Source organism: Neopsephotus bourkii, unplaced genomic scaffold, assembly GCF_033783945.1.
Source record: "Neopsephotus bourkii isolate Nb327-2 ecotype Australia unplaced genomic scaffold, CSIRO-AGI_Nbou_v1 NB_1663, whole genome shotgun sequence".
NCBI classification, from domain to species: domain Eukaryota; kingdom Metazoa; phylum Chordata; class Aves; order Psittaciformes; family Psittacidae; genus Neopsephotus; species Neopsephotus bourkii.
In genome coordinates this window covers 1,502,985-1,527,243 of record NW_026902137.1, presented here as the reverse complement: position 1 = coordinate 1,527,243, position 24,259 = coordinate 1,502,985, and the positions used below count along the sequence as shown (strand labels likewise).

Sequence of the window (24,259 nt, the reverse complement as noted above, 5' to 3'; positions counted from 1 at the left end):
GCAAACGATGCCGCTAGCGTGACTTGTCTTGAAGCACTCCTTGGGAATATCTGCATTGGAGCACCTTCACGCTAGGTGGAGCTGATCCGTCCTCCTTTAATAAATGCTGTCAGCTCCTGTGGCTCCTGCCACCCACTCCTTTATGTAGCTGTGGGAAGGTGCTGGTCCTTTCAGCCTTCTCAGAGCAGTATGAAATCGGTGGGAGTTACATTAAATGATGTCTTTGTTCTGGTCTTGCTCAGTAGTTAGGAAGGACATTTTGTGCATGGATTGCCATGGGTTAGTACCAAAGGACACTGACTATAACTGACAACAGTTTGCTGGAGAAGCTGTGGGCTCGCACCTAATGCATGGCGTGTCTGGAGCATTTTGTTGCCTTTAGGTCTTGCTGCATAAAGTAGAGCTGTCAGGAAGTCTTCTGCTTGCCCACTATCAGAGGCAGGTGTTCAGGAGCACACAGAAACTGCAGTCTGCCAGTGATGCAACCTCAGTGTCTCAGAAAAGATGGCCAGAGCCTGAACTCCTGTCCTGCTGCTGTGAGCCAGTGATTTGAGCTGTGATAAGAAGGTTGGTGATGTAACCCAGTGAAAGCATGACTGAGTTAGATGAATCTGTGCAGGGGAACAGACACGCTACTCCTTTGGGAGTTACAGAACTCTTTGGTGTGGTATCAGGTATGCCAATGTGCCTGCAGCGCTCCAAATATCAAACACAAACATTATCACTTGCGTATGTTCTGGATAAAGGGCTACAGGTTTCCTACTGGGACTTTTGCCTTTCTCTGTGGACTGTTCTCTGTAGGACTGAGATCAGCTGCCGCTCAGGTTAACAGAATTCAAACCTTATTTCTGGAGAATACTGTGAGCTGGGGTCTTGGGGTGGACACTGCACTGAGAACCATTTCAAACTTTGCAAGATGATTCAAGGATAATTTCTGTGTAAGTATGAGGAAATCCTCACTTTTAACTATTTTCACAGATAAAAGGTACATAACATGCTGGTTTCAAAGTTTGCCTCAGTTTATAACAGGCTTATGAAAAATGTATTTGTGCTGGTTGTGGCTGGGAGAGAGTTAATTTTCTTCACAGTAGCTGGTATGGGGCTGTGTTTTGGATTTGTGCTGGAAACAGTGTTGATGATACAGAGACCTTTTAGTGTGCTTACAGAGTCAAGGCCTTTTCTGCTCTTCACACCACTCCACCAGCTATTGGACTGAGGGTGCACAAATAAATTTGGAGGGGACAGAGATGGGACAGCTGACCCTGACTGACCAAGGGATATTCCACATCATATAGCATCAGGCTCAGCATACGAACCTGGGGGAAGAGCGACAAGGAGGGACATTTGGAGTGATGGTGTTTGTCTTCCCAAGCCGCTGGAACATGTGATGGAGATGGCTGAACACCTGCCTGCCCATAGGAATTGGTGAATGAATTCCTTATTTTGCTCTGCTTGTGTGAGCAGCTTTTGCTTTACCTATTAAATTGTTTTTACCTCAACCCAAGAGTTTTCTCACTTTTAGTCTTCTGATTCTATTCCCCATTCCACTGTGAGGGGAGCCAGCAAGCAGCTGTATGGGGCTTAATTGCTGGCTGGGAGTTAAACCATGACAGCATTTCATACTTTAGAACCAGAGCAAGTGTGTGCGTGACCCCCAGGCAAGGCTGAAGCAGGGCCCTGCCTCCTGCATGCCCAGCGAGCATTGGCTGCGGCAGGGGGCAAGGGCCAGCAGGCCTCCCTGTGCCATTCCTGCCCTACACCTGGCAAACCGGCACCAGGCTGGAAAGAGCAGCAGGCTGCAGCCAAGTCCAAGGTCCAGGCAAACAGAGCAGCTCACATGCCTCAGCTTTGTCCGCATGGCATCTCACCAGCACGCTGCCCGGCCTCACAGGCCCCACTGCCTGAGCTGCACACTGCCCTCAGCCCTGCTGCAGCAAAGGGTCCACACGCCACAGAGTAACTGCTTATACTGACCAACTCATGGGATCATTCAGAGAACCTCCCAGTATAGAGGGACAGGTGTGCTGGCTGGTCAGTGCCCACCGTGTCTCCATGGCCAGGCCTCATACTGGGGACCAGGGCCATTGGAATAATCTCCCCAGGGAAGTGGTGGATTCCCCAACACTGGACACTGTTAAGATTCAGCTGGACAGGGTGCTGTGACGTCTAGTCTAGGTCATGCTTGTCTAGAAAGGTTGGACTATATGATCCTTAAGGCCCCTTCCAACCTGGTATTCTGTGCTTCTATGATTCCATGCCTGTCCTGGTAGAGCCCCCAGCCGCGCTCTGGTCCTCTTGAGCTCCAAAGCCTGCCTTGGCACCTGTGGTGGTGGGTGGCAAGACCACTCCAGGTACCAGAGCCTGCCCTGGCCTGGGTCTGGGTCTGGATCTGGATATGAGTCAGGCGCCGGGGCAGAGGAAGCCTCTGGAGCCTAGCATGGTATCGGTGGGACAGCTTTTGAGGATGGCCCAGGCTCCAGGGTTATCCGGAGCCCGCCTGACCGCGGGGAGGTGGGCTCGTGGCAGGTCCGTGGGATTGGGCCGCCCGGTCCCCTCTCGCTCGTAGCGGCAGGGCCCCGGCGCGACGCAGCCCAATCCCGCCCCGCGCAGGCGGAGGCACCGCCTCTACTTAAGGCGCGCTTGGAGCGGCTGCTACCTCCTCCCTCGCCGGCTGCCGCGGCTCGCCAGCATGTCGGACAGGCTGCCATACAAAGTGGGTGAGTGCGAGCCCCGCGGCCGGGGCAAGCGCAGTGCAGCGGGCCTGGCCTGCTGCCGCAGCGCCGTGCCGGGGAGCCGCGGCTGGATGCGGCCGCGGGGGGAAGATGGCAGCAGCCTGCCCGCCGTGCCGCCGCGGAGGGCAGGCGGCCGCGGCACCGCGTGTGCTGCCGGTCACCGGCGGGGAAGGAGCGGGGCTCGGCGGGCTGTGCCCGTCGCTCTGGAGCTTTCGGCCGTTCCTGCAGCGGCTCTTCAGCCCGGCGTTCCGCTGCTCTCCTGGCCCGGGGCCCACGGCCTCTGCTCTGGCTCCAGGTCCGCTGGGACAGGCTTTCCCTCCGGACGTGAAAGTGTGTTTGAATCTGGGGCCTGTGCGGCACGCTTCCCCAAAGGTTTTGGCGGGTGTTTCTGTAGACCTGAAACTCCACAGAGAAAAAGAACCAACAAAAAACCTTAATTTTTCTACAGAGTTATGTGCTCTTTGAAGGCTAAATTCGAAGAGAAGAACCTTAGCCTATAAGGCTGAGATTTATAACTCATTTAGCCTGGAGGCTATGGATTAAATACTGCCAGGTTTATTTGTGTTTTTTTTTTTTTTTAGCAGTCCTGGTAAAGCTGCGGAGCCCTTAGGAGGGGTGGGATTCAAGACCTCCCTCTCCTGATGGAATTGTTTCCATGGCCCTTCCCCTGCCGTGGGTTTTTGCAGTCTCCACTTGGTGTAACAGCTGAAGCGGAGGCAGTAGTTTCAGTGGCCTCCAGGCTTCATTCAGGAGCAAAATGCAATTAGCTTGTCTGTATTACACACACAGTCTGACTCTGAGGTCCTGCCTGGTGTTCTCAAGTGCTTTCAATGGCCTGTATTCACCAGGTAGATGAAATAAAACTGTCTGACCATGTTTCTTAATGAAATGGTATGTTTCTGACATGCCTGAAAGAGCCAACCGAGAAAGAGGGCCACTGGGCACTGGCTGATGCTGCAGAGTGCTGCACCTAGGCACTAGCTGTTTGACCCGTGCCTTTTCAAGGCTGGAGTCAGGCATCCATGGTGAGCACAGTATTTTCTACTGCAAGTTAGCATCTTGGAAGTCTTCTGTTTTTTTTTTTTTTTCCTGGACTTTTCTACTCCAGATCTGTTTTATAAAGCAGATGTTGATTGTATTTAAGGTAGTTGTGATGCTTTGAAAATAATCTTTGTGGGTATAAGGGGTAGGAACCCTACAGCACAGCTCTTACGAGGGGCAGCTGGGCTGGGCTCAGCTCCTGGTGCACATGGCAGCTACCATGCTGTCTGTGCTATAATGTGGGGAAGCTATTGCCATACCAGCAGCCCCTCCATGTGTGTCTTAATCCTGTGGAAGTAAATCTCTAGGAGGTGTCAGGCCCTTGGGCAGTCTCTGCAAGGAGGAACACTTAAGGCTGGGGCTTACCAAATTATAGGCTCTTGGAATGTCTGCATGTTAGATCAAGTTGATGAATATGCTCATACAGCAGCACATTTTTTCCAGAGGGGTTGCTAAGTTAGCTCTAAACTTGTTTGAAAGCCTATGTACCATAGTGAAAAGCTAGGGAGTAACTGGAATAGGGTCTGTTTGCCTAACTGTGTCTTGTCAGCTGTTGCTGGTTGTTCAGTTCAGCTGTTGCAGCCAGTGCCTACCCACAAGAGTATGAACAGATACCAGAGTCTTTGCTATTTCAACTCTGACAGCTATCCTTCTCTTGCAGCTGACATCAGCCTTGCAGACTGGGGTCGCAAGGCCATTGAGATTGCAGAGAATGAGATGCCAGGGCTGATGAAGATGCGGGAGATGTATGCTGCATCAAAGCCACTGAAAGGTGCACGTATCGCCGGTTGCCTTCACATGACTGTGCAGACAGCAGTTCTCATAGAGACCCTTATCAAGCTGGGAGCTGAGGTAAAGTGCCTCCGAGTTTCTCCTTTAGTGTTCTGTTAGGTAATGCTCTGCCTAAGGTACTGCTTCTGCTTATATAAGTACCTTAGGGGTTTTGGCAATTGGCTGTAATTTTTGGAACAGACTGCTGCAGTCCCCAGGTGGATGGATTATGTCTTCTGTCCTTAAGCAAAAAGCTTGTCACCTGCTCTGCGTATACCTCTGGGATGCAGTATGTGTCTTTACTCTGGACAAGCTGCCTCTTCATGAGTGGCTGTTCTGGGCTTCATTGCTGGCTGCAAGCAGCTCCAGCAGTTGTGTGTACAGCACCCTTAGCAGCAGTGCTGAAAGTTGGTACCACACAGTGGTGGTGTGCTCGGGCACGTATTGTTGTTGCTACTAATGTGGAAGCTCAGTGCCAGCCTCCAGCACAGATTAGCCTGTATTAAGAGCCACACTGTGCCCTGGTAAAGTCAGCAAAAAAACCAGTGAAGCTTCTGAAGAGCTCGTGCTGGCCCTTTAGCTGTGCAGGAAAACAACACAGAGGCAGTGCAGCTCAGTGATCGATGACTGGAGACTCCAATGACTTTGAATTTGTTGTGTGACTATGGACCAGTTACCCTGGTCCATATGAAATACTGAGATACCTGTAAGCCATTTACTGTGGTGTCCTCTGCCTGGCTTTCTGGCTCAAGTCCAGATATCACTGCTGAGTGTTCATTGTACAGGGCATGAGGAGAGTCAGGCATCTGAGCACAATTCACGTAGCTCATATGTTGAGCAGCAGGGAGCTGACTGGAACCTGGTGATGAATTATGTTAAGTATATATGTGATCTGAAGCTCCTTCCAGGAGTTTAGCTGCCTGAACTCAGGCTGCCCAGAGGTGCTCTGTATGGGATCCCTCCCTGTGAATTGCTGAATGAGTTTAACAGTGTCATGCTGATCAGAAGGCACTGGGAGAAAGGGAAGCTTTCTCTGTAGCAACTAAGGCATTTCCTCAAAAAGTGGAGAGGGTAGGTCTAGAAACATGCCAGGTCAGCCTGGGCAAGGTAGGTACCTGCTGTTGTGCAGGTTATTCTTCAGCCTGTTCACGGCTGTTCCACAGTTGTAAATGATGCAGTACTGAAAGAGAGCTTTGTGGAGCTAGTCCTGGCTTTATGCCAGCTACTCTGTGTATGAAACTCTTGTCCCTCCACAGGATTTAAAAGAAAGCAGTAGCCACTGAAATTTGGGAAGCTCCTTGCTGCTACTGTTGGGTTGCTGTGTGTCGGCATGGCTGGCCTGGGCAGAAGCTGTGTGCTTACTTGAACATTGCCAAGCTGTTTTATTCTGAGAACAATACCCAATTAGTGTTGTGAGGGATTCATCCAAGTCGTTCAGGGAAGTACCTGCAGAGATTTGGTTCCTCTAAGCATAAGTGCATAAGCGTGGTTGTGCTTTTAAGGTGTGTGCTATCATGTTAGCTCTTTCCTTTTCCCAGTGCTTGCGTTTATTTAGTTTAGACTTTGACTTGGGTTTGGATTCAGCCCTGGTTCATCTGTCCTGCCAGAGCTTTGGTGCCCAAGAGGGAGGAGTGAAATTGATGAAACCATGCCCTACAGAATGACCATGTAGCTCACTGCAGCATAGTTATCTTGGTACCCCTTTTTTGGCTAGGTTAGCAAAGATAGAATAAATACTCTCTCTCTCAGAGTGCCTAAGTTCTAAAATTGTACTAAAAATGCATTATCTTCATAACCAGTGATGCAGATATTAGCTCTGAGCCTATCGGATATGCTAGTTATTCTAGGGTCTGTGCTGTTATCACAAACTGGTGTTATAGATCTGAGGATGCAGTTGAAGTGGCTGATGTCTTGTATCAAGTACTTGAAGCGCAACCAATAGACAGGTATTTTGTATGCTTTGAATGTCATGACATCTTCCAGTGTCATTTGTACGGATATGGAAGGAACTTAGAAAAACCCACATGAGGAAGTGCAGTGCTTATGGTCATGAATTCGTTTTTCCTGTGCTCCTTCCAGTTGTGTTTTCGCTGACAAGTATTGTGCAGGCTCAGATGAGGTACTTCCTACTGCAGTCCTTACTTTGAAGTGTCAGCTATTGATAAAGTGGGATGAGTATCTGGAAACACGCTGAAGGATTATGCATTATTGCTCTCTCTCCGTGAGCTCTGTTACAAATAAGCATGCAAAAACCTGCCAGTCAGCCCTGCAGTGAGAACTTGTTTGTGGCTCTGGGATGTGCTGGGTTTTGTGCCTGCTGGGGAGGTGCAGTAAGTATGTAGATACTTTTCCATGCAACTCAGCGATATGCTGTTGCTTTTCTAGGTGCCTGAGCCTAGTGTGGAAAATGCTTAGCTCAGATGGAAAAGCTTCTATGACTGGAGCACAGAGAGGGAGGTGGGTGAGCATAATCTTGGGAGAATGTTTGTTTAATCAAGTGTAGTTTCAGCTGCATTTCTGACCCTTCTGAGTGCCAGCAGGTGTGTTGCTGCATATCTATAACCCACAGTGGACACTTGCTACGTGGCTGTTCTGAAAATCTGAACTTCATTGACCAAAACTTTCTAAAACCCACCCTACTGTGCACTTCCTGCAGATCTATAGCTGAATGTATGCTCTGGCTGCCTGGCAGAAGCTCTCATGAATAGGTCTCATGAATAAGCTCTTATGAACGAATATGCAGCACAGCTAAAGCTCCATTATATTCTCTCCCCAAGTGACATTATATCCCCAGGCCTAGTCACATATTTGATTTTCACCTTAACCTTTCAGAGCTACTAAGAAAGGCAAGAAGCTGCACTAATATGCCTTTCTGCTCTTGCTCCCTTTTCACCTCCTGTGTCTGGAAGAGTGCCTGATATCTCAGAACTTTGTTCAGCAAACAAAACTTGGGTTGTTTTCCAGGTACAATGGTCAAGCTGCAACATTTTCTCCACGCAGGACCATGCTGCAGCTGCTATTGCAAAAGCTGGTATCCCTGGTAAGTTTCCAATGTTCTAATTTAGCTCTGAGTTTAAAGTTGCTCATGAGTTTGGTGCTAAATTTTAGTCCCTCTTTTCTGCTGTGCTAGAAAATGCTGTAGTTGTGTTTTCATTTGTCTATATAAATATATCCAGTGGTTATTTCTAATTCCTAGTAAAATAGGGTGTATTAGGGGAGCATGTGAGTGTTGTGGATGTATCTGATTTGGTTTGCTTTGCCTTCTCTCTCTTAACGTGGAAGAAAGATAAAGGGAGCAGTGAAGCCTCAAAATTTGACCAAATTTGTGCCTTGGAACAGAAAGCAATGTGATTTCATTCTTATGCATTCTGAGATCCTTTTTTCAATTCAAATGTCTCTTCTGACCTGCAGGCACAGATAATAATCTCTCTGTCTGCTTCTGAGAGCTGCTGATGAAATCTTCCTTTGGCTGCTTTACCACATGCTGAGTAAGAAACTGGCTAATTGTGTGTGTTTGTTCTTGTGTAGTGTTTGCCTGGAAAGGGGAGACGGATGAGGAATATTTGTGGTGCATTGAGCAGACCCTGTACTTCAAGGATGGGCAGCCCCTCAACATGATTTTGGATGATGGTGGAGATCTTACCAATCTAGTTCATACCAAATACCCACAGCTCTTGAAAGGTGAGTGCTGTTTTGCTTTGTCAGGCACAGTTCTGCTTTGGAGGCTGTTTATGCAGTCTCTTTCTGTGGGTGGGGTAGAGACAGGCATGTGCAAACAGGCTGTGAGTCTATGAAAACCGCTTACAGGCCAAGACCAAAACATCTTACCTGCAGGAGCTACTTCCATCTCTGCTTTTTAGTATATAAGCTGCAGTGACCTGTCCTGGCCTTCCTTCACAGTGCCCATAACCTGTAGGGGTGGTACAGCTGGCTTGCCAAGGCTTCCAGCCTCCCTGGAAATGAGCTGTGTTTTAGACTTGTTCAATGTCTGCTTGCAGTTAATATTTTTACCATTAATGCTTTTACCTCCTCATCATCTTAGTGTGCTTCTGGATGAAGTCATGGCAACTTGTAACCTTTCTTGGAAAAGGAACAATTTTCTACCTTGTAAAGGATGAGGCATTGACTCATCCAGTTTGTCAGTCAAGATGCTGATGGAGTCAGGATTGGGGCTCTTGCTTTAACTTATCTTCAGTGTAAGTTAGTGAAACTAAAAACAGATCAGTGTGGTGTTGCTGGCACATGTTTATGTAAAAGGATTTATCTGAATAGAGTTTGCCATGACCTGCAGGAGCTGATCTGTGCCTCCCGGACATGAAGCATGATGGCTTCTCCCGAGTTCTCCCAGTGTCCGTCATCTGTGCTGCTGCAAGCTGCAGACACCTAGTGTTGCTAAACAGCACGCTTGATCTGGGATGTGAAGAACACTGGAAAGTGATATGGGGTGGAGATTATACTGATACAGTGCTGTGTACTAATATTCATTCTAGGTCCATAGAGATGAGGTTGCTGTAAAAACCTTCTGGATCAGTGCTTATTCTTGCACTGCTTTAAGAGGAAGCTATGGGGGAAAATTTGAAGGTGGCAACCCATGGGTATGGCTGTGTGAGGGGACAAGTCTGGGGCTGCTCCCCATCTGTGTGCTAATGGGTAGGGGAAGCAGGAAGAGAGGAAGCTGCTTCTGTGTAACATGCCTCAGTTTCTCCTTCATCCTCAGCCTGATGTCCCTAGTAATCCAACAGTCAACATCTTATTTGAACTGTAATGAGAGGTTTTTGTTGGTGTCTACTCAGCCATGTTGGGATCCTCTCTTCTGCAGAGGTCTTCTTTCTAGATTGCCTCTGTCTGATGTTCATGATCTCTTGTGTTCCTGCCAAACTACAACTGATCATGCCTCTGTGTCTTCCTGGTATTGTCAGAGGCCAAAAAAAAAAAAGGCATTTTCCACATTCATACTCTGTTTTGCAGAGTTGCTTCTTTGCCATGAATGTGAAGCACCTCAGTTGATGTCCCTGTTCTTGGGGGTCCTTGTGCTGAGCTCCTTTCACACTTCCATCTCTCCTGCTGTCTGCTGTTTTGTCCCTTGCAGCCCTTTGCTCCTTCTTACTTGTGTGGGTCTGGTGTGGAAGGGACTGGTATAGTATGGTGCAGTAGGGCAGTGGCTGCTGAAGTGTCTCCTGTCTTGGCCATCCATTTCTAGTCTGCCACTGATGATAAACATCCATGGTGCCTGGGATTGCTCCCTGAATTCATGGGGATGGCTTTTCTATTGTATTTTTAGAGCCTAGACAGGATGCCATATGTAGCAGAATGCACGCGCTACATGCTTTTAATTTAGTAAACTAATTAAAGACTGATCTCTGGAGTGTGACAGAACTTGATCTGTTCAACCTTCCAGTCCATTGCTCCTTAAAACAGCAAAACTTCCAGAATGGTACCACTGAGTAGTCTTGATCTCATTTAATGAAGTTCTGTGTGTAGCCCTTTGCTGTAAACACTGCTTGAATGAAGCTGTGTAGCATCTGTTTTTATTATCTTGATGATAACAGAGGCTAATATATCCTAAGGGCTTGTGGTCATATTTGGGTGAGAGGTAGGACAAAAGCAACATTAGAAGAGCACGCACAGTGTGTGGAAAGACTTTATTGTGAGCAGAGGAGGCATTTTGGCATGCAGCATCTGAAAAAGCTACTTGTCATTTAAAGGCTGAACAAGTTTTCTGGGCTAATTTCAATGGAACTGCCTGTCTTAAAGCTTCAGCAACTTCTAATTTAAATAGGAGTCAGTTCAGTAGTAGCGTGCAACTAACAGTTGAAAGTAGGGCTATTCAAGCCCGCTTCAACTAGGAGATACGTTAGATAGCTATGTGGAAGTGCTCAGCAAGCTTCCTTCTCTCTTTCATCATGCCTGCTGTTGAAGGGCAGAATGGCCTTGTTACTTTGGGCTTATTCCACTAAGTTAAATGCCCCTTAAAAGTAAGATAAAGATAGGAATGGTTGAAGTAGAACTGAACAAAGCAGAAAGTCATCTGAACTTGTGCAAGGGAGGTCTTTGGCATCTGTGCAGAAGACTGCTATTGAGAAAGGGTAGAGAAGATTGTATCACTTGTGATCCATTGATGCAGACTTGCTCATTGACCAGGAAAGAAATACAGGGGAGCAAACTGCTTAGCAAGGCTTTTTCAGTGTAATTCAACCTTTTCCTTAGTGTAGGCCCTTTGCAGTCACTCAAGTCACTCTGGCACTGAAATTGAGTGGTGTAGGCAGGACTTTCAGTGGAGTTGCAAAGCAGTTTAGACCAATTATATATGTCACCTGGGGGCAGCAGGCAGGTGGTCTTCAGAGAAGGGAACCTGTTGGTGTGTGTGATGGGAGCTTCACTTAGCAGGCTGTCATTAAAATTGCACTAAGCTTAGGAAAGTCAGCCTGGAGAGCTTTAGAAGGATAAGTGTGTCTCCTGGTTGCCAGATACACCTAAGGAGAGAGAGGACAGGTTTTAAGTGGAGGTTTCTGCTGTGACTTCCCCCAGATTTCCTTCACATAGGGATGATTGTACTTAGAATCATAGAATAGTTAGGGTTGGAAAGGACCTTAAGATCGTCTAGTTCCAACCCCCCTGCCATGGGCAGGGACACCTCACACTAAAACATCTCACCCAAGGCTCTGTCCAGCCTGGCCTTGAACACTGCCAGGGATGGAGCATTCACAACCTCCCTGGGCAACCCATTCCACTGCCTCACCACCCTAACAGGAAAGAATTTCTTCCTTATATCCAATCTAAACTTCCCCTGTTTAAGTTTTAACCTGTTACCCCTGTCCTGTCACTACAGTCCCTGATGAATAGTCCATCCCCAGCATCTCTATATGCCCTCTTCAGATACTGGAAGGCTGCTATGAGGTCTCCACGCAGCCTTCTCTTCTCCAGGCTGAACAGCCCCAACTTTCTCACCCTATCTTCATATGGGAGGTGCTCCAGTCCCCTGATCATCCTCGTGGCCTCCTCTGGACTTGTTCCAACAGTTCCATGTCCTTTTTATGTTGTGGACACCAGAACTGCACACAGTACTCCAGGTGAGGTCTCATGAGAGCAGAGCAGAGGTGCAGGATCACCTCCTTCGACCTGCTGGTCACACTCCTTTTGATGCAGCCCAGGATACGGTTGCTTTCTGGGCTGCAAGCGCACACTGAAGCCAGCTCATGTTCATTTTCTCATCGACCAGCACCCCCAAGTCCTTTTCCACAGGGCTGCTCTGAATCTCTTCTCTGCCCAGCCTGTAGCTGTGTTTGGGATTGCTCCAACCCTGGCTTGCACTTGGCATGGTTAAACTTCATAAGGTTGGCGTTAGCTCACTTCACAAGCGTGTTAAGGTCCCTCTGGACGGCATTCCTTCCCTCCAGCGTATCAACCGAACCACACAGCTTGGTGTCATCAGGAAACTTGCTGAGGGCGCACTCAATCCCACTGTCCATGTCAGCGATGAAGATGTTGAACAAGATTGGTCCCAACCCCAATCCCTGAGGGACACCACTCGTTACTGTTCTCCAGCCCGACATTGAGCCACTGACCACAACTCTTTGCCTGCGACCATCCAGCCAGTTCTTTATCCACCACTTTTTCCATACTTGATCTAAGCAGTTGCACTGGGGTATTGGTACTTTTGGGTAACTTAACTACAGATGCTGTATTTAGCTGTGAATGAGGCAATGTTCTTTAAACTGTTCTGTCCCCTCTGAGCAAGTCCTAACTGTGCTGAAGCCTGAATTTGTTCTCTCTTCAGGTAACCCTCTGGGAAGTGCAGGTACTGTAGGCTTGGTATGAGGTTTGGGATTACAGACCTCTGGGGATAAATCAGCCTAATATCAAGGTCTGTTTAATTCTGGCTTAGTTGGTCTTATTTCCTTGTTTTGACAGGGAGTGCCAGTGTTTCAACCTGGTGCTCTGGGAAGGAAAAGGGAAATGTAATGGCTTTTAAACTCCATTGAGACTGGTACCAATTCTGTTTGAAGTGGTTGGGATCAGATTGGACTGGGACCAGATTGGAGCAACCTGGTCTAGTGGAAGTTGTCCCTGTCCATGGCTGACAGCTTTGATTGTCCTCTGGGCAAAGCCAGTGGCACAGCTAGAGGTCTGGGTCTTGAGCTGGCCCCTTCCATTTTTCCAAAGAATATTTTGTCCTGCTCTTTCAGTTGCCTTATGGGGAAAGAAGCTTGTTTAAAGTTTCAAACTACTGTGTGTGGACCAAAATGAGGGTTCTTACCTCTTTCCTGCTTCCTGCAAAGGGTTTGTTAGGCCTCTGGAGTATGTTCCCAGTGCTTGGATGTGTTGGTTTGCAGCACTGTTAACTCCAACTTTTATTCTTCTCACAGGAATTAGAGGTATTTCAGAAGAGACAACCACTGGAGTTCACAACCTGTACAAAATGAAGGCCAATGGGACCCTGAAAGTGCCAGCTATCAATGTAAATGACTCTGTCACCAAGGTAATGCATCTAAAGCCCTTCTGCTATGTTCTCCTGTCTGACCAGTTTGGTGTGGGGATGTCAGCATTTCCATGCAAGTATTGCTTCTGTTGCTGAGCTGTTCTTGATCTGGTACTGAACAGATTTTTGCCATATCCTTGAAGTGAGCCCATGGTGTCTCTAATGGGAAGTGCCCTATTTTCAGAACATGAAGAGCTTTTTTTGTATTTAAGGACATAGAATAGAATCATAGAATAGATGCATTCTTCTACCTCTCAATGTGAAACCACCTATGGAGATCATGGCTCCTGGGGTACAGTTCCTATGGTAAGGGACATGTCCGCACTCTTGAGTAGCTTAAAGCCCACAGGAAGGTGGTGGATACCAGATGGAAAAAGGAGTGTGTATAAGCTTGTGTCTGGTAAAAGGTCTGGTCTCTCTGAGCAGCAGTTGCAAAGGACAGGGCAGGAGGTGTTTATTCTGTTCTTAGGTATATTACTGCTTCCTGAGACAAATCCCAGTGAATTTGGGGTGAGGGGGAATGGTGTTCAAAGAGTGCTGGTGCTATTTGGATGCAGGTTAAGGAACTCAGGCCTGCCTCTGTACACAGCATCCTGGTTTGTACTATAAACATGAGTCAATTGTTTCTTTAAAGAATTTTTACTTGCATCTGTTCTGAAACTGCTCCTTTTTTCTCCTCAGAGCAAGTTCGATAACCTTTATGGTTGCAGAGAGTCGCTCATCGATGGCATCAAGCGTGCGACAGATGTCATGATTGCTGGGAAAGTAGCAATTGTGGCAGGTTATGGTGATGTGGGCAAAGGCTGCGCTCAGGCCCTGCGGAGCTTTGGAGCCAGAGTCATCATCACCGAAATTGATCCCATCAATGCACTGCAGGCAGCCATGGAAGGTAAGAACTGAAGGAAATGCAGAAATTGATGCATGTGACAGAGGAGTCTGCGTGTCAGTGTACAGCAACAAGTGATAGATGGCCAAGGAAGTTTTAGTGGGTTTCAGCTCCATCCCTGTTGAGGTAGAGTTGACTCCAGTTTAACTGTAGGAATTCTTTCCTGGCAGTTAGCGTAGGAGTTTATTAGTGTAGGCCTTGAAGATGTCTTTGCAGTCAAGGATATAGAGGCTGTAGTGGGGGAGGGCCACTGTGTCATAACATGGTAAGCCTGCTTTAGGATGGCTTTGTTATCTTAAAGTTGTTACACTCTAACCTCCAGCATGCATTAAGATGCCATGCTCTCTGCCTTTCCAGCTGTGCTGCTTCTCTTTATGGGAGTGACTGTAATTATACTTAGTACCAGTTTATCCCATTTCTTTCCATACCTGACTAGAACCTGCAGGTGTTGTGGGTGTACTTCCCTTTGCAAACTTGGTCCCTGAATCCAGTTTGAGTGCTGTGCCAGATACTACACCAGTGGACATAAGACAGTGAATGTATAGAACTACAGACTGGAAGTGAGTGAGGGGTAGATATTTTGATGCTATGTTTGTATTTAGTAAGACAAGTATGCTTATACTTTGCATCCTCCATAGGTCAGGTGGTGGGACAAACTTCTTATTCTTTCTCCATACTTTTCTACGTGAAATACTGTACCTCATTTTTTAATAAGCGCTTGTGCTGGATAGAGGAATAACATTTTCTCTTTTCAGGTTATGAAGTTACAACCATGGAGGAGGCCTGCAAAGAAGGCAATATCTTTGTTACCACCACTGGCTGCACTGACATTGTTCAGGGCAGGTATGGTCTAGCCACTTGCTTTGGTGAAAGCATACCTGTACAGTTAGATTGGTTTAAAATGCAGTCATAACTTGTCAGCAATATGGTGAGGGTTAGCACAGATTATCATTGCAGGACATCAGAATTTAGCATCTATTTAGTGAGAAATTGGGGCTTTGGTCTTTCAGTTCAGTTTCATGTTGTCATGTTCCAGTTGCTCCTGTCTTATAGCATGCGGTGATGGGGAAACAAAAGGTGTAGAGGGATAAATAGCTCTGATGCTCTTATTGTCCAGAATATTCTGTGTTAGGACAGCTAAATATGAAGAAAGGAGGTAGGTAAAGGTTGAAAGTGATTCCTTCTGTGAGTAAACATGTTTCATGTTTGACCAATCACAGTGGTTTTACTTTCCATACTGGGAAAACATTCTCCTCAATAACCTCTTGTATCTGTGGGAAGTTTCCTTCCCTAGAAGCTGGAGAGTTTTTTTTTCCAGTAGACTTTGCATGCCTGCAAGATTACCAGGGCCACACATCTTAAAGAATTCAAATGCAATTAGTGAGCATTTAGCATTTCTCCTTGAACAGAGCTATGGACCAGAGCATCTTCTTTTGCTGAAGAAATTTTTTTATGCATTAATTTTTAATGGGAATTTATTCTTTTTGTTTTGCAGGCACTTTGAGCAGATGAAGGATGATGCCATAGTGTGTAATATTGGCCATTTTGATGTGGAAGTTGATGCAAAATGGCTGAATGAAAATGCCGTAGAGGCGGTGAATGTTAAACCTCAGGTGAGACAGCCGTTGTGCAAGCTCTACTGCTTGAAATGCAATATCTGCTCAGTGTCTGTTTCCAGAAAGGGAGGTATTTCTGTGAAGGTACTTTGTGTTTCTAGCTTTCTTGGAAGCCAGTGTTCCTCTGGGCTCATCAGAATGGGGATTGTACTCTGCTCTTCCCTGATTAAACTAAAACAATCTGCATGACATGTTCTTGTGTTGGTATTAACTTATAGTTGGTTCCGGCCAGTGCCCAGGTGCACAGCATGTGAATGCATCTTTCTCCATGTGTTCCTACTTCCTTGACAAACAGGAGCCTACCACTTGGTGGTGGCTGTGTGAACAATTAATTGCCTCAAGTTGATTCCTTATAGGAAGTCAGCTTTGACATTTGGGGTATGTCGAGGAGACGTTGAAATGTGCTTTCTTTGATAGTCCTGAGCTAAAACCAATGCCATAACTGAGTTTCATAATGCAAGCTAGAACAGACCATAGAGTCCATATGAAACTTAAGAGCCCTTGTGTTGCCTGGTTTCTTCTCAAAGCTGCTTGCTCATGTAGTGCTCTGCACCAGAGCAATCTTGGTCTTGTTCTGTGTGCCAGGACTAGCGTGGATCTGAGGGGAATTCTGGGGTTCTGACAAGGTTCTTAGGAATTTGTGCCTCTGTTTTCAAAGAGTATTTTTCAGTCAGAAGCTTCAGGAAAGCCTATCTTCAGCTCTGCCTGACTCAGACTTCTAAGTGGCTTCATTTTAGAATCCTCTGTAGAGCAGAAGTCTGCGTGTGGGTAGACAAGGCCAGATGTGTTATCCTTCCTCTGCTTGCAGTTCCACTATGTATTCAAGCTATGGCTGCAGCTACGTAGGTGTCCTGGGTTCAGGTGTAACAGCCATCTTTTTCTCCTTTTTAGTAGCTGGTGCAGTGCTCTGTTTTTGACTTCAGTCTGAGCACAATGCTGATAACACATCGATGTTTTTAGTTGTTGCTAAGTAATGCTTACTTCATTCGAGGACTTTTCAGTCTTATGCTCTGCCAGTGACAAAGGGCACAGGAAGCCAGGAGGAAGCAGAGCCAGGACACTTAACCCCAGCTGACCAAAGGGGTATTCCATACCACAGCTGTTTGTGTCCAGTATAGAAACTGGGGGGAGTTACCCAGAAGGCCCAGATTGATGCTCAGGTCAGGCTGGAGATCAGTCAGTGGGTGGTGAGCAATTGTATTGTGCATCACTTGTGTTTATTGTTTTATTTTCCTTTTCCCCTTTTAGTTTTATATTCTTTCCCCTTGTTAGTTTGCTTATTATTATTATTAGTGGTGGTAGCAGTATTAGTTTTATATGGTACCTTAGTTACCAGACTGTTCTTATCTCAACCCATGGGATTTTGATTCTCCTCCCCATCCCTCTGGGAGTGGGGGCGGGAAGCAGGGGGGAGTGAGTGAGTGGCTGCATGGTTCCGAGTTACCAGCTGCACTTAAATCATGACAGTAGGGAAATGGGGATCTAAAATTTCAGCTTTTCAGCTTTGTGTCAAACCAGAGAAACTAAATTAAATCACAACTGGTTTGTAACACCAGCTTTGAGGGAGAATATACCATAATGCAAACCAGGCTTTGTCTGTCTTGGTATGGGACTTCTAGTTGACTTTTAAGGAGGGAGTGTGCTTGCTGATAGCAGGATTCTGGGACAGGTTTTCTACTTTTTTAAAAATGCCACACCCAAGCATGCATACATGGTAGATCTTAATCTGCCCTTCCGATTTTCATAGCTCCCCTGTGGCTCATTGGCTACCCACATCAAACTGTTACTAAACAGTTGAGAGTTTTTTCAGGATTGTGTTTGCTGTTGGGACACCCTGCGTGGGCTGAACTTGAATATATGAAGTTATACCCTCAAGTTTTCACTATGCTCAAGTCTGTTCTTGCTCATGACCTTAATGTGGAGCTGATTTTGCCCAGCAGCCCTGAGCCTGTAGCTAGCTGCTTGCTTTCTGCAAGCTCAGATTTTAAATCTAGAACTGGGATTGCTCAGAAAGTAAATGTTGTTGAAGTCTAACTTGGATGCTGTTGTGGTAAAATACAGACTACTTGCATATGGCCATTCAATGTGGCTCCTAAAGTCCATGTGAAAAATTGTGTCACTATTGTCAGAGGTAGTAGTCCCTTTTTCATCATATACTCTATTGAAGGAGCCAGTATGTCACAGATTTGTTGGGTACAGTGAGATGCAGTATAGTCCGAGGTATGAAAGCTGTAACAAGTTTCTGGTTAAAACCAGAACGTTACTGTTTCAAAAGGGTGGAATTGAGGTCCAGGTCATCCATGTGGTTTAATGCTCAAAACCTACCTGTTTGAAAAGAATCACCTAAAGCTTGTAAAAGGTAAAGCTCTCACAGCTCTGACTAGATCACCTCTCCCTCTGCTTGATGCACACATAGTGAAGCCGAGAGAATTTACAGAGGGAAATAGCATTTTACCCTTGGCCTCCTCTTGGACTTTTCCTTACTCATCTACTGGTTGCCACTGGAGATGGTACTTCTATAGAGGTGAACCTGATCTTCTATGGCCATTCTGTGTGTTGGAAGGTTTGCTGAACTGATGGTCTGTTGATGGGTACACTGCCAAGCCCCAAAAAAGCTGGTCTGATTCAGGTTAGTGCTTGGGTTTTGCCAACTTTGACCAGTGAATCTGAAGCACTGCTAACTAGTCTGAGTCCCCAGTTGGACTCTTTTTGGGGTACTTAATACTATGTGCTGTGATAGTGGTATATCCCTATGCTTCATTTTGTGTCTGTTTAGATTTGTTGTCCCTAAAAACTTCAGAGCTGCATGCCAAGGTGAGGAAGTACCTGCTGAGGACGTATTACGTGAACAAGTTCCGCTGTGGAAAAGCTTCGGTATTCTTTTTCATTCTCTGTTCCTGATAGCCATGGTGGCTTGGCAGTTGAACAGGAATGGACTAATATACATCCTAAGAGCATACTTCTTCCAAAAGAGGAAGAAGCAGGAGTGGAAGGCAAAATGTGACTTTAGGGTTCCAAATTTCATGCTTGAAACAAATTAAAAGTATAAATTTGCTGCAATTGTTTAACTCTTCCAGGGCATGTGTTAACTTTAGGTTTCAAAACAAGCTCCCAGGAGGTATCATAGAATCATAAATTAGTTAGGGTTGGAAAGGACCTTATGATCATCCAGTTCAACCCCCCCTGCCGTGGGCAGGGACACTTCCCACTAAAGCATGTCACCCAAGGCTCTGTCCAACCTGGCCTTGAACACGGCCAGGAATGGAGCATTCACAACTTTCCTGGACATTCCAGTGCCTCACCACCCTTACAATAAAGAACTTCCTCCTTATATCCAATCTGAACTTCCCCTGTTTATGTTTTAACCTGTTACCCCTTGTCCTATCACTGCAGTCACTAATGAAGAATCCCTCCCCAGGATCCTTCAGATACTGGAAGGCTGTTATGAGGTCTCCATGCAGCCAGTGTCCTGCAGCTTCTGTCCCTCTCCACCTGTATGTGAATTCATCTGCATATCTTGAAACCTTTCTCAGGGCAGCAGTTGAAGATTCATTATAATAATTGATAGAATTGCACTTACACTGAAGTTTGGGAAGGGAATTTCCACTTTGCCACTTAGACCATTGCTGGTTTCTCAGTTTTGTTGCTCAGATTCATCAAAGGGATGCTTCTGTGGTTATCTGGTCCCTAGTCCTTTGGGGATCTCAACAGGAGTCTAGGCCTGTGTTAAAAGAGTGAGACATTGTGCTTATCCTTAGAATAACAGGTGTGGTTTTCACATCAGTGTTCTGAGTGAGATACCTTACGTTTTATAATATCAAGTACTAACTCTCCAAATACTTAAAGACCTGGCAGCTTTTTTTCTGTATCTTGTAGCAGGGAGGGGAATGTAAGTCAAGAGCAAAAATCTCTGACCTCCTGGGAAGACATCTGTTGGTTGATCAGGGGATCAATACTGGAGCTAAGGGTTGCTAGACTTCAGCTAGAGGTACAGAGTAGTTGTGGAAGTGTCTCACATGATAGTTTTCAGTACCATATGGTCTCCATCTACAAGCAGTGAGCTGGTGTAAGAAGTGTTTAGTACTTGGGAAAGGAAAACACTGTGCCGTTCTGACTCATCTGTTTCTTTCAAATTACAGTTAAGGAGGAAATAATGCTGAAGAGCTGGCAGGTTGTTTTGAATATAGTTTTGCACTGCAGCCCTCTGCAGCTGTGCTCTGGTATTAGAAACTGATGTGTAGTGCAAGCTCAGCTCTAGAGGGAAAGGAAGCGTCTGGGTGGGATCAATGAACTTTGCCTTTGAAAAGAAATTATTTGTATCATGATGTGGAGGGAAGTGCAAAGCAGCCAGGAGGTCCAGAGCAGCTAAATGCTGGTGGGGAAAGGGAGGAGGCATTTGTGTAAGTGTGGAGATGAACTTAATGCTGGATAACTTGAATTCTATTTCCACAGCAATTCCTTGAGCTTATGAATCAGCCTGTTTATCTGTCCATAGATAAGATGTGTTTCCACAGTTCTGACTTAAGCCTCTGGTGATACCACTGCTATTTGGTATTTATTTCTGAAGGAATACATTAATTTGCATTTTCTATGTTACCCTGTGCATTGATTGAGTCATGTCAGGAGCTGCTGAAGGTATGCAATTCTCTGCCCAAGAGAGCAGCTGGCCAGGTGCAAGTTGTGTGGATATTATATGGGTATAACATTTTGACATCTAAAGCACCCAGAATTTAAAATTGAAAAGGTACTCAACTGCTACCTTGTAAGTAAAATTTTGTATATAATCTTGTAGCTGTTCTGAGGTTTTTTAGTGTTCTTCCTTATGAGCGCTTCCTTCTTTGTTTCATTTCTTCCTCTCGTAATCTTACAGTAACCCATATGGTATTTTTTGGATGGACTGAGCACTGTCACTGATGACCCACAGTGAGGAATCAGCATCCATAAGAAATACTGCAGCTGCTCAGTGGAGAGAGTTCTTACTAACCCTACCTTGCTGTCCTGCCCTTGGACAGGAGAAAGTAAGAGTATTGTTTAGGGCTTCTGTTTGGGGTGCTTACTGTCAGCATCTATGCTCAAAGACCGATTTGTGTTATGAACCCAAGAAATAGGAACAGTGCTGTGATTGAAACATTATTGGGGAGGACAGGTGGAGGCACAGACCTGCTCTGAAGGCAAAATACCTGTTCAGTAAAATTATTTCTGTTGGTTTACTCATTACATCTCTGCTAAGGACCTGCAGAAAGATGGGCTTTTCAGAAGACAGTACTGTTACAATTAAAGCTTCATCCCACATGGCTTTTAACTTATAGGCCAAAGCTTTAAGACTAAAATTGAGTGCTGGGTGGTTTGCTTCACATTAAATAACTTTAATAAGACTAAAAGTATAAATACAGCTGTGGGGAGGAACCGTTTTAAGTATTTCATAGTTGCTCTGTTATGACAGCGTAAGCAGTCTAAAGCATTAACCATTGTCCAAGGTTGGTTGGTGACTAGCTCTTAAGTCTTTCCAAAGGTTTGCTTTACTCCCTTGTGGTTGGTGTAACATGACCAATAAATACCAATGAGTACTGAATTTTCTTGTAACTTATAGTCCATATTGATGCTTGATTCTGGACTTTAATATTGTAACCTCCTACAGGAGTGAAGACAAGGGAGAGAATAGCTAGCGACTGGTACAAATGAGAAGTAGAGGTAACTTTAACATTGCAGGAGCCTAATCTGGCCCAGACAACTGAGGCATATATGAGGTGACGTTATGTCCTGAATTGTGTGAGGCTGTTATATAGCTGAGACCCTTCTCCTTAGCTCATCTGAGACTTGATTCTATGTGCAGAGTCCTGTTGTCCCCAACATAGCCTGGAAATCAGTCTGAATGGAGGACTATATATTTGGCCCCCTGACAGCAAAAAGGGGGATGCAGCAGAAGCTAGGAGAGCTGCTGGTTACACTGTAGAGCATTGGCCTTTTGAGAGTGGGAAGGGTTACATGGGAGCCTGTTTCAGCAGGCTGAGGAGTCTGGCTTTTACCCCTGTGTGAGGTGCAAAGGCTCTGGACTGTTTGATGGAGAGGTGTTCCCTATTGTCTCCTGTCTTTCCACACCATTTGTTACAATTAGGCATATATGAGCTGTATTTTACTGCTAGCAGCATGCTTCCCACCACAACCATCTGAGACAATGCATATGTGGAAAAGCCCCCTGAACTAGGTAACTGGTTCAATGTCAAAAGCAGATGCTAAAATTCATGTGCAAAGTCCAGAATAGCTGTGAGCTTCACAAACATTGGTGAGGAATTGAGAAAGGGGATGTCTCAATTTTATCAAAGTCTGTATTGCAAGAAAGCCCACAAAGCTTTGCATGATTTAAAATGCTCTCTTTACCCTGACCTAGCACTGCTCTTGTGTTTTCCCACCCAGGTGGATCGTTACACACTGAGGAATGGCCGCCACATTATACTGCTAGCAGAGGGTCGACTGGTTAACTTGGGCTGTGCCATGGGTCACCCCAGCTTTGTTATGAGCAACTCCTTCACCAACCAGGTGCTGGCACAGATCGAGCTATGGACCAATAGTGACAAATATGCTGTTGGAGTCCATTTCCTGCCAAAGAAGGTGAGTTAGAATACCAGGAAGATGCAAGCTTGCAAGGAAATCAACTTCAGATGTGATCACGTACATTTGTTTTGTTTGTCCATGAGTTCATTTTCCTACTGAATGCTATTGCAAGGAGCTTTTGTCAGTTTGCAGATGCTTGGCTTTGTGTTGCTGAGTCTGAAGTGGGCTGGTTTCTGTGGCTTACGTGTTGTGCAGAACTGGGACTTACCTGTCCTGCGATAGGAGCGTCCAGTCCCTTTTTGGCTTGACCTGGGGCTGTTCCCTCTCTAAGATGCTGCTCATGCTCTGGGGGTGCAGCCCAGCACATGTGGGGGCTCTGGGCTCAAGCACACACTGAAGCCGGGTCATTGGGAGCTTCTGGTCAACCAACACCCCCATGTCCTTCTCTAAAATTATTTGAAACTGTAAGATGATAGCCTGGTGTGTTGAGGTGCCTTCATAGTGGAAATTGACTGGGGCTTTACTATTCTACCCAACCGAATATTCTAGTCTCTGAACACATTATCTGTGTTCTTTACTTGTTGGATGGATGGGATTGTGTTAATAAGATGGAAATGGACTTAATTGAGTCCTCTGTCTCATTTTAAGCTTAACTTTACTCCCTCAAAATCTTGGGTCTTTTCCGTCTAAATGCAGTTCTGTGGTGAAAGCAGATACCTCTGTGCTTAAGCAGGTGAGGTATGTTGGCCAGAAAAGAGCTGTCTGACTGTTCATCTGTGTCAGTCAAAGTCCTCCATGTAGCTGTTACGTGTTTTTCACATTCTTGTCTTACTATTTACCGTGATTTCCTGAACTAACTTACTCTGCTGAAATTCTCACCTCAATGTTTGTTTTCCAGCTGGATGAAGCTGTGGCGGCTGCTCATCTGGATAAACTATGTGTGAAGCTGACAAAGCTGAGTGACAAACAGGCCAAATACCTAGGCTTATCAAGAGATGGGCCATTCAAGCCAGACCACTACAGATACTGAGCAGGTGGCACTACCCAAAGACCAAAGCAGAGATACAACCTTCCAAAGCTTGTTTGTGCTGGGCTTCTGAGAACAAGTCCTTTGCCGTTATCCTCCCAGTGCTTCAGAACTTCTCCCCTCACCAAAGGAGCTTCAGGGCCTTGTTTGTTTAAGAGGATCACTCTGACTCTTGGAATTGAATTGGTTACTTGGCTAATGTTATTGGCTTTTTATTAGCTTTTAGTATCCCAGTATGGGGAGCAGGACAGAAGATTGCTAAATGAAAATGTGTAGTCTTGTCAAATATGTGACAGCCTCTAGAGTGGCCAACCAGTAAGACAGGGAACGGTTTCTAGAGGGAGATGCTTTCTGACATGCCCTGCTTGAATTAGGTGCATCCCTAACATTAGGAGGCTGTCAGTGTCTGGGTTCTCTCCACAAGGGTGCCCTAACTGAAGTGTGTGTTGTGAATCTGGAGGAAGTAAGGAGGAGTGTACGTTGTTTGTCTCCTGTCAAATCAACTTAATCTCCTACTCTGAGATTAGAATTGGAGGTTTTGGGGTTTTTTTCTGGTTAATTTACTCCATCAGTTTTTGTTAGGATACTGACCTTCTATGCTTCTTCCATACCAACTTGAAGAGGCAAGAGTGACTTTTTTTAGCAGCCTTCTAGTGTGTTGTGAATGGCTGAGAAGCCACTGAGGGGATGGTTAGGTTTAGGGACCTTGTTCAATCCTCTGGAAACACCAGCAGCACACTTCTACCCCCAACTTGATTTTTTTTGAGTTGTCATGTCTGCTGTATCTTGTTTGTCACTGACTCAAAAGTGCTTTTATTAAAGATCTGACTGTGGCCTGATTTGGTTTGTACAGTGAGATGCTTTGGGCTTGCTGTGTATGGTTTGTATAGCGAGATGCTTTGGGCTTGCTCTGTATGGTGTGTGTAGCGAGATGCTTTTGGATGCTCTGTATGATTCTGAAGCTACTGAAAATGGGTAATGTGTCTACATGGGGTTTCCTCAAGGCAAAAGCCAGTGCTGTGGTATCATACGTGAGCTGGGAAAAACTACTCCTCAGGTTACTTAAATATTTGAGGGGTTGAATCTTACAGGAAAAACACTCTTCTCCCTCTCACCACATGCTTATCTCAATACATAATGAAAGTCCTCTCTTGA

General features: G+C 45.8%; 1 protein-coding gene and 1 long non-coding RNA gene across 2 annotated transcripts; both read left to right on the top strand.

The window, feature by feature from the left end:
* The first annotated feature begins 345 nt into the window (after positions 1-345).
* Positions 346-1,504, top strand: LOC133224148 (uncharacterized). Its single transcript, XR_009728777.1, has 2 exons — positions 346-938; positions 1,156-1,504. It is a non-coding gene; the product is annotated as an uncharacterized LOC133224148 (long non-coding RNA).
* Positions 1,505-2,602: 1,098 nt separating this feature from the next.
* Positions 2,603-23,311, top strand: AHCY (adenosylhomocysteinase). Its single transcript, XM_061375501.1, has 10 exons — positions 2,603-2,717; positions 4,435-4,625; positions 7,509-7,584; positions 8,073-8,225; positions 12,911-13,023; positions 13,705-13,912; positions 14,665-14,752; positions 15,405-15,522; positions 21,940-22,134; positions 22,976-23,311. The coding sequence occupies exons 1-10, from the start codon at positions 2,690-2,692 to the stop codon at positions 23,105-23,107; spliced, it is 1,302 nt and encodes a 433-aa protein (XP_061231485.1). The 5' UTR covers positions 2,603-2,689; the 3' UTR covers positions 23,108-23,311.
* Positions 23,312-24,259: the final 948 nt, after the last annotated feature.

Coding starts and splice junctions, on each gene's coding strand:
- AHCY (XM_061375501.1), top strand. CDS start 2,690: ATGTCGGACAGGCTGCCATACAAAGTGG. Junction 2,718..4,434: donor CAGGCTGCCATACAAAGTGG/GTGAGTGCGAGC, acceptor CTTCTCTTGCAG/CTGACATCAGCCTTGCAGAC. Junction 22,135..22,975: donor TCCATTTCCTGCCAAAGAAG/GTGAGTTAGAAT, acceptor TTTGTTTTCCAG/CTGGATGAAGCTGTGGCGGC.